Consider the following 10,523-nt stretch of genomic DNA (forward strand, 5'->3'; position numbering starts at 1 on the left):
ATTTGTATATGAATTTTTTTTATAACGTTTTCTGTTTTCAGAGAAAATCTTTGTTCTTTGAGGGTAAAACAACTCGTGACATAAACACCAGAAGGTGATACTCATCTCACACTGTGTTGACAGTGCGTTCTCATTAAAATGGATATCCAGTCCAGCCAAACCGTTTGATCACTGTGCTTGTGCTGCCATATCCAGTAGAGACGAGGGACTTTATGAACACTGATTTGAGTGCCAGATATAGAGCCGGTGATGTGTCACATTGACCCTGTGGTGACCGGCACAGCCCCTCTTCCCATGAGGTACCTCTTAGGGGTTGTAAAGTCGAGTTTGTTTCCAGTAAGTCAGCCAAATGGGTTTATCAGCAGGACCGACAGGCTTAACCTAACATGATCTAAGCGGGTTCGCCCTGTGGTTCTGCCTGGATTCAAGATGAAAAATAGGTGAAAAACAATGGAAGCAAAGGGTGAACAGTGTTATCATAATGATAACATCAAAGTGATGCTAAGTAGAGATAGAAAGTTTGTGCTTCACCAAGTTTTACTGACCTTTGTGAAGATTCATACATAGAAACATTGACTTAAAGTATGTTACGATAAATGTGGAAAGTTGCTCAAGACAGTGACTCTGTTCCTATATGGTTTGGGATGGAGTTTATGCTAAAGACGTTACTGTGGTTTGTTGCTTTATTTACTGATGTTTTTGGTAAAATCAGCTAGAAAGCTTTGACCATATCATATAACTTTACTACCAAAGCCAATTAGACGTTTTGTTCATGTGACAGGACTGTGACAAAGCCTCAGATGACTGTATAATTTTCCACTCAGTAATCATGTGTGCTTTTACTGGATTTCATGTTTATTTTTCCCACCCCGCAGACACGTATGTAGTTTTCTTACCGTTAGTAGTGACCCAGAGTGTCTGAACAAGTATGACACATCCCAACATCTGAAAACATTGACGGAGGACTCACCCATCTCTCGTACTGTCCATAGCCGTTAGCTGGGACAGGTGATGAGGGCTGCCGAGGTCCCCGTCCAGTCGACGCTGCTGAGATGGCAGGTCAGCGGTGGAGGAGGGGGCAGGGTTGGGGTTACTGGAGAGGAGCTCCGCTGAGGCGCTGTGATGGGGGGTGCTGGAGCCAGTGTACAGGCCTGAAAGACAAACAAAGCTAATTTGGTCAATGTGCCAGATAAACTGGAGGGCCCTGTGGTCCCTCTTTCTTTTGAGCAAATTAAAAGCCATTTCATGGCAACGGCATTTTGTTTTGACAACCTTCATCCAATCAGAGAGTTTTGTAAAATAAAATGTTCAGTGCTTGCGCTGTTTGCAAGTTAGAGTACACTGTTTGTGTTGCCACAGGGATTGGCCTCGTTTGTCCTTTCAGCTCCTTGTTCTTATTACACAATAATAAACTAAAACTTTACATGTGTTTGAAGAGCAGGGGGAGTAAGGTTACTGGGTTAGTGTCTGTTTTTCTGTTTGTGCATGCGGATGCTCAACATTATGGTTATGTGAGTACATGTTGGTGTATATTTAACTGTGGAGGTGCAGTATATGTAATACATTTCAGCCTGTGCACATCTTTGTGCACATGGTGCGAGTCTTTTAAACTTTTTATATAGTGCTAGAAATATGGATGAAACGGCATCATTTCTTGCCTCTGCTGCAAAATGTCCAACATGTCTTTCCCCATTTAGTCACTGTGTTTTTCTGAATTATATTTGATTAACATGATTAAATTATAGACACCAAGTCTTGTTGGAAGAAATTGAACTTGAATTCCTCACACAGTTTATCTACTCCCTCCATCTTCTGTTCTGTGTATTTCCTGATTTCTTTCCCAGCATCCACCAGGAGAGCTGCGTGCTCACCGTCTGGAGCAGCAATGAGAGGAAAAGACAGAAGGAGATGAAAGCAAGAGAAAAGATCGGTGCTCCTGGTTTTGCCGTTTCCAGGTCCAGCTGTTTTCAAGTGTAAGCATGCTGAGGTCTGATCTGACAGCATTCTGAAATGGTTACAAGCTTGATTCATTACCCCCAAATCATCAATCACAGAACTTAAATGTTTTCCCCTTTAGCCCCAACATCTGCTACCAGACCGGCACAACGGTCAACAAATAATGGCTGTGATTGCTTCAATTTCATCACTAGCTCCTTGCAGAGGGACACAGAGAGGCTCTAATGGTGCACTTTACGAGTTAGTGGAGGATTATGTTCTGAGGATTTTGTGAATTGGCTCTGAAACGTTTCTGGTCGAATTCAGGAAGAGAGCTCAGTGTGAGAAGGAGATGGAGAGGTATATCAGCTACTCAGCACAACAGTAGGAGCACATAAACCTCTGCATTTAAACTATGATGAGTCCTTCCTCTGGTAAATCAGGTAATACTCTAATTATGCTCTATAAAACAGAGAAGTGCTTCTTGTAAGCTGCTGCAGCTGTATGAATAAGAGCAGACTTGTAACCAGCAAACAGGAAAACAAGCTCAGCTCTGACTGGAAACATGAATCATTTTAAGCATTACTGATGGGACAGCTGTCCTCACCTCTTCCGTGCACCCTATCAGCCCTAGAACAAAATGAAACTGATGTATATGGAGATCCTGAAAGCCAACCTGCAACATCTTTGCAGGGCCTTGAATAACACTGCATCCTTGAATGCTTTATGATCACTCATGAGTGAGTGAGCTCCTTGGGGATTTAAGCCATTTAAAACCAGAGAGCAAGCAGCATTCACTCAGAAACAGGGAGGCCAAGGGTAAAGAGCCAAGACTCAGAGGCCCGGACTGATATTCAAAGGCAAGTTGAGCATTCACAGTTGTCAACGGTGCATTAAGCTCCAGCAACAATAACAGAGAGCAACGGGAAGCTTGGACGGGGTACAACCAGAAACCAGGACAGATGTGTCCATAAACCGAGGAAGCTGCAGGGCATCTTTCTTGTCGTTAAGACTGTTACAATCTATTTAGCTCTCTCTTCCTAATCCAAAGTAGTGTTTACTTTTGTGACAGTCACATACATCAAATAAGTAAATGGAAGTTTAAAGGCTACATGAGGCAAATAAAGTTACCGGTTGCTGCTGTTGCTAATGGTTTTTACATGACAAGATGACAGGTTGACATGATGTAGTTATGAAACACAAACTAAACAAACATAAAGTACATGGTTCTAACACTTCCTTCTAAACTTATATAACTGAAGTACAATCCAAGAGCTGAAATGTTGATATTAAATGTAACAAGCGTTAAAGATAAATTATTGGTGCCATTTGTTTGACCAAAGGCACTGTAAATATGATTTTTCTTAAACTGCCAGAAAGTACAAAATTACTATAATACATCTGCAGGAACATTTACATGGCTGTCGATTATCACCAGTGACTCTGTGATTGCTTTGCCAGGTGCCAGGATTTCTGGCGGTCAGACCTCACTTGCTGGCCCGTTCTTCTGTTTTGGGACAAATACTCCCTGGCCATTGACATTTTGAGACTCAGCCAGTCTCTTGCACTCACATTTTGAATTGCTCAACCATGGAGGATGGTGCTACTACTGGTGTGACATGATATGTTGGATTCAAGTCAATGGATGCATTACTTGTTAAAATATCTTTGTTAGATTCATGCAATAATTATCAACAGTAATATTACAGTATTTTGTGCTATATCTGTAACTCTATATTATCATGGCATTGGATGACAGAGCAGTCTCCTGTGCACACCTGTGAAGATGTCTTGGCCGAGTCCAGGAGAACAACCATCTTTACTGTTGTAAAGGTGCTGTGAGGAGGTGGAGTTTTGAAGGTGCTGCATGGACAGACAGTTATTCAGAACGTCCTGCTCCAGGTGAGGGCACGGCCGAAGCTGTGAGTCACAAACATTAGAATAACATTAAATACAGACAAGAAATTATGCTGAGTCATTTACAGAGAAGATTATGCAACCGAAGAACAAAACAGTTTCAGTTTTGTCTGTTTGTAGGTTGGAGCCTATGTGGGGTGTGGGCTCTTTGTGTTTTCTCTTTTTGCAATAATGTGATCATAATGTTAATATGAAACAGTAACTCAGCAAATGAGAATGCTTTGTTAGTCAGAAGGAACAGAAGAAAGATCATCTGGTCCCTTTTGAGTCATGCATTGGCCTTGGACATCGTGGGTAAGTGATTACTGTACTAAAACAGAGCCAATGTGAGACTGGTTCTGTTTCTCTGCCTGCCAACAGTAACGGGGGCAAATGAAGACACATTTCTGCTGGAGAGGCGATCACACGCCATGCAGAAGAAATGTACTGTAAACCTAAGGCAACTTGTATCAGTTGAAAAAATGGGAACATCTATAGTACGGACCAGTGAATAGCTGACCTGCACATACAGCCAGTATGGAAAGTATTCAGACCCAAGTTTTCCACATGTTATGTTTCAAACCCATCTTCACAATAGATTCAGTTCAATTTTTTTCCTCTTCAATCTACACACAGTACTCCACAATGATACAGTTAAAACAGGTTTTTGGAGTGTTTTGTAAATTTATTACAAATAAAAGAAAGAAATATCCCATTTGCATACGTATCCAGACCTTTTGTTACAACACTTGCAACTGAGTGCTGGTGCATCCTACTCCTATCAGTAGTCAATGAGATGCCTCTAAAGCTTGGTTAGAGTCCACCTGTGCCTAATTTAATGTACTGGATATAATCAGGGAAGGCACACGCCTATTCATATAAGGCCTCATAGTTGATGGTGTATGTCAGAATGAAAAACGAAGCCATGAGGGCACACACAGATCTTGTAGACCTATGAGACAGGATTGTGTCAAGACACAGATCTAGGGAAGGATACATGACATCGGGGACAGGGGGCCTTGGTCAAACAGGTACCCAAGAACCCAAGAACCCAAGGGTCACTATGAATGAGATCCAGAGTTTCTTTCTGGAGATCGGACAACCTTACAGAAGGACAACCATCAGCACAGCACTCCACCAATCAGGCCTCTATGGTAGAGTGGCCAGATGGGTGAGTCATTCCTCACTAAAAGACACATGGCAGCCTGCTGGGAGTTTGCCAAAAGGCACCCGAAGGACACACAGACCACAAGAAGCAGGCCACAATTCCCAACAGTGTGTGTGTGTGTGTGGACAAAACCAGTCACCGAGCATCACCTCATTAATATCATCCCTACAATTAAACACGGTGGTGGCAGCATCCCGACCTGAAACCAAAAGAGCATCTTTGAAGAGACCTGAACATGGCTGGGCCCCAAACCACTCGCCATCCAACCTGACTGACCTTGAACAATTCTGCCAAAAAGAATGGGAGAACTTTCCAAAAGAAAGGTGCCAAGCTTGCAGTTTTATCCCCAAGAAGACTTAAGGCTGTCACTGCTGCCAAAGGTGCTTTAACAAGTACTAAGTGAAGGGTCTGAATACTTATGTAAGTGGGATGTTTCAGTCTTTTATTCACTGTAAAACTTTACACTGGCTGAGGTACACATCAAGACTGACCTAACAACCACACCATTTTTTAGGAGGATAAAGATAAGGATAAGGATAATCACCTTTATTGGCCAAGTATGTTACAGACAAGGAATTTGTTTCTGGTACAGAACCGATGGCAGCCATCTGCGGTGCCATCTCTTTTGCCTTTAAAGTCAACATAACTGATTATCTGAGGTAGGCAGTAAGAAAATAATTTCAAACCAACGGTGTGTAATGCAACATGGCCAAACATCAGTTGGCCACAGTGTAGCAATGAGTGACAACATTGACAGTTACTCTAAACTTACAACCATCATTTAGGGCTTACAGTACATTTTGTCATTTGAGGTATGGTATTATTTAAAATTAAGCAGATTTTTGATTAAGTGTTGGGGCCTATTGCATTACTGCTCTGACTCTCCAGCTGCTCTTATATTATTAAGCTAATTGTAGCTTTGTCAGCTGGTTTAGTTAGCTGTGTAACTGTTGCACTGCTAGTTACTGGGTGCAAAGATCTAGTGAAAACTATATCTATTATGGTGCAACCTGTTTTAATCAATACTATTTATTTATTTTTATTCATAAACCACATGTATTCACTTATTTCATTGATGCATAAATCTCCATTAGTGAAAACTTACATGAACTTAAGCACAATTGGTACAACTGGCTTTAAATCCAATACATGCAGTTTCAGTTAATCAGGAATCAAATCAAAATATAAACAAATTGTAAAGAAAGTGTGTACTGTTATCATGCTGTGATATTAATTGTCTTGACTAATACACATTTTTAGCATATATTATTATTATTATTATACAGTACTAAGTGATAACTTTATGATAACAGCCTGGCATAGTTGCTTTGAGTCAGCTGGACAAGAAGAAGTCCAGTGCTCCATTTGCTAGGATTTAGATTTAATAGTTGGACTGTGTGTGGAAATATCCTTCAGCGTTATCATGACAGACAAAGTGGACAGACCTTCTGCCTTCTTGGCCACTGAAATCACAATTGATTGCACTTTTCAACATGCTGGCATCATCCACGTCTCACACACACACTGATACCGTGTATCAGTAAGTGTGTGTCCGTCCTCCTGGGAGATCCTTATGAGTGTGCTACAAAACTTTCATCACATGTAACCGAGGCTCTGTTTCCCCTAAAAGAACTCTAACACAGCACTCCTACCAGTTTTTCTCTGGGTCTGCTCCAAAAGTGGAGTAAGAGCATTTGTTTAACATTTGTCCATAACATCTGGCCACTGGGGTATTTTGCTCTACAACTTATTAACAATGCTACAAGCACATGTGTTTCCCTTTACGACGCTAAGCAAAGGAACACATCATCCAGCTCTGCCACTATCCAGCCCCTTCCACAACAATGAGCCCATTCTCTCTGTTATTTACTCACTTCCAGTCAGGGGAAGAATAGGCTTTTGAGCATGTACATGATGAAATGTGATCAAACCTGATCTATTGTTGGGCAAATGATTCTCTAAGATAAACCCCTAAAGGCCACAACTGGCCTCCCAACCCCTCAGTTAAACCAACTCGATGGATCTGTGGATAATGTAGATCACAACAGGACAGATTATATAAAGTGGTCTTTTTGTAAAACCTGCAGCCCTAACCCTACTGACTTGAATGAGGTCATACTGGAAGTACACCAGGAAAAAGATGCACAGTAGCTGGTGAGCAGGGTAGAAGGAAGCAGTAGCTTTGTAATCTACACAGACAAAGCAAACTATATATGTTCCCACTATAATGTGTTTACACAAATTTAAAAAATTAGTGCTTAATTAATTTAAGTCTGATTTTTAAGTAACTTTCATTTGCTTTTATTCCGTGCTCAAAAATAAAAAACAACAACGAATGTCATGTTGTAACATATGATAGAACTTTGGTTCCTGTTTAGCAACTTCTTTGCACTCTACTTGTATCGAGTACCTTACCTTTCTACACACCTGTTGTTCTTTGGCTGTATGGATCTTGACATGTTTGCGTAGGGAGCTGGGATCTGTGTATCGCTTGGTACAGCCGGGGATCTGGCATGCATATGGTTTCTGTGAGAAGAGAGAAAATAGTTCCCATCAGTTTGAAGGCTGAAATAGATTTAAATTTTCTTTATTGCAAGAAAGATCAACAGAGGAAAACTCAGGCCAACCAAGAAAATGCCAGAGGATTTTTTTTAAAAGGGAGCAACATTAAAATTAATACACAGTAAGTTTGAAATTTGCTGAAGTAAAGGTAAAGTTAGAGTCCTACCTTACAGCTGAGAAAGACAATTTGAAGTAAGAGGAAGAGCAGAAAGAGGATGAAAAGGCAATCAGTTGTAAAATACTGGAATATCAATTTATCTCTCAATAAGACATGACCGAATTGTGATCTATTTATTATTCAGGGTTGTAAAATGCTCCTCAAGTATAATGACAACACCAATTCTGCATGATTAATAATGTGTAAATACTTAAAGATGTACCTAAAACAGTCAGCTAATACATAAGTTTAAGAAAACTATTAGGACATGGTCAGCTGTGTTTCACTTGACTCCTTTTTACACAAGTGAGACAACAGAACTGTGGAACATAGGATTGTTGATGAATAAAGAGTTATAGGCTGTTAAAGCAATCTGCCCTATAGCCTCAGCCTGGATATCTGTATCTGCTGGCATGCAGCTGGTCATAAACATGGAGCTGTTGGCAGGTTAGTGTCAAACGGGTGTTCTGTCACAGTGTTTCCTCATCATTTCACATTCCTCTCATTAACTAAGCAAATAAAGCATGTAGCTTTGCTGATTGAGGGATTTTCCCCTCACAGCAGTTTTTCTTCATCTTCAGAAATTTAAGTTTCCCATTAAATGTAAGGGGATACTCGTCTTTATTACGTCTGCCTCCGTACCTCAACCGGGGTACCCAACCTTGTTATTCCAAGACGCTTACAGTGCCACTCATCTCTGCCATGTTTGTTTTGTCAAGCAATGTATGAAAATGTTCCCTCAAAGTGTTTCTGACAGGGCAGGCACACTGAAGCAGGGTGCTAATGTGAAGCCATAAGCGTCAGGGTGCGTAGTATAATACTACATGGACCAACAAAAGCATTGATGACCAGCCAGTACATGAACATGGAGGTGGGGGTGGGGCATTCTGGTAATATAAATAAAATAAAAATAATGTTAAAACAAATTTGTCTTTCAATTTAAGTATAGTAAAGTATGGTGAAATACAGCTTCCTTATCTGCAATGCAGTGTCACTGATAAAGTCTGAACTCACAAGTCTGATGTGAGGTTGAAGAAAAGTTACAAGTGCTTGGCACCATATACAACAATGCTGCCATACAAGGTAAAAGTAACTTGTTAAAAATTTCAAGGTTTAAATTATGAAAGAAATTTTATCCCCATTATTAACAATAATAATTCTATGACAAATACTCAGTTTTGTTCTATCCTGGACAAGGGACCTCTTCTCCGTTTCTTTTTGTGTTTTGTATTTTTAAGTGCCCTTGATCAAATCAAGGGTGCTGTTACGAATGTAAGGCTCTCTTTAAATAAACAAATATGTAATTAATGGGTAAATGAAATTTGACATGATTGTACTGTATGTGAGTCTCTGGCAACACATCACAATCTATCAAGTCTGAATTTAGACTAACACGAATTAGACTGTGGCTCAGGAGGTAGAGCAGGTCGTTTCCTAACCGGAGAATTAACGGTTTGATTCCTGGCTTGTCCAGTCAACATGTCGAAGTGTCCTTGAGCAAGACACTGAACCCAAAGTTGCTCCCGGTGATGTCACCGGTGTGTGAACGTTTGTGAGTGTGAATGGGTGAATGGCAAAGTAGTGTAAAAGTGCTTTGAGTGTGCTGTAAGGCATAGAAAAGTGCTAAAAGTGCTATACAAGTATAAGACCATTTACAAACACAGATTTGACAAACTGACTTTATGCCCTGCATCTAAAATGCTAGTTTATTTATGTTACTGGCTTAAAGCTGGTAAATGTATATATTTTGTTGTCTTTAAGTATCTAGTAATATATACAGTAGATAAAATAATTAGATAAATAGTGTGACAAAAAGTGGTAATTATTTTACAATGAAGAGGAGAAGCTCCCTGAAATGGCAAAGAAAACAAATAAGAACATAACTTGAGCAAACTTATTGACTTCATAGCTGTGCTGGCGGGCGGATGGTGATAAAGTGAAGTATTAGTGTGATTACTGAGACACGATGAGCAGCAGCGAAGGCTGACTCAACTTTTCCTTCCCTTTCTGCAAGTCAGAGAAAACATGAAGCTCTGTCTGACCTCGCAGCTCCAGTCCAAGTCTGAGCTGAGACTCTGCCTAATGGAACTAATCATTTAATGATCTGTGGCGTTGTTACTGCCAGTGTGGAGTGAGTGAAAATGCCACACTGCTCACTGACTGACAGCAAATTAAAGTTTAACACTGTCAAGATGTGGAAATGGACACTGAGGTCTGTATGGCTGTGCGGCTTTTAATGTTGGTGCAAATGCAAAAATGGGGTACAGCATGAGGACACACTTTCTGGGACTGGTAAACACTTTCCCATTCAATTCAGTGGGAAAGTGTGCCAACTAATTTTTAAATTTTGAATATAATCTAATCTCTGAAAAGATTTTATAGGAACTAGATACAGCCTATATCAGGAAAACACAAACTTTTGTAGTCTATAATTTCATGCAGCCATTCTTTTTGCAACTCTTTGACCACCCAGACTATTTCAACTATTGGACAGAACAAAGAGCTTCAGACCATGTCCAGGTGAGTGCGCTGGTGTTTGGCGCGGTCGCTGGAGTTGCTGAAAGCTTTCTGGCAGCCAGGATGCTGGCACAAGTATGGCTTCTCTCCTGTGTGGCTCCGCAGGTGGATCTTCAGGTTCTCCAGACGGGAAAATGCTTTGTTACAGCCCTCAAACTGTGGAAGAGGAAAGACGACACACACACACGCACACACACACACACACACACACACACACACACACACACAAAATCAAACAGTGTAAAGCAAGCAAATTCTGGCACAGTGTGAGCCTTGTATACTGTATGT

The 10,523-nt window shown here is 40.7% G+C and overlaps 1 protein-coding gene across 5 annotated transcripts in view; it reads right to left on the reverse strand.

Annotated features, from left to right (window-relative positions):
• glis1b (GLIS family zinc finger 1b) overlaps window positions 1–10,523 on the reverse strand; it is a 70,247-nt gene that overhangs the window by 11,781 nt on the left and 47,943 nt on the right. For 4 of the 5 annotated variants that reach the window (XM_020607000.1, XM_020607002.1, XM_020607003.1 and 1 more), the window contains 4 exons: window positions 10,230–10,391; window positions 7,415–7,525; window positions 3,714–3,855; window positions 971–1,151 (listed from right to left, as the gene is read on the reverse strand). In XM_020607000.1, coding sequence (XP_020462656.1) covers window positions 971–1,151; window positions 3,714–3,855; window positions 7,415–7,525; window positions 10,230–10,391 — 596 coding nt within the window. The remainder of the gene's footprint in view (window positions 1–970; window positions 1,152–3,713; window positions 3,856–7,414; window positions 7,526–10,229; window positions 10,392–10,523) is intronic. The other variant, XM_020607004.1, reaches the window with a different exon arrangement.

Source organism: Monopterus albus, unplaced genomic scaffold, assembly GCF_001952655.1.
Source record: "Monopterus albus unplaced genomic scaffold, M_albus_1.0 scaffold83.1, whole genome shotgun sequence".
NCBI lineage: Eukaryota > Metazoa > Chordata > Actinopteri > Synbranchiformes > Synbranchidae > Monopterus > Monopterus albus.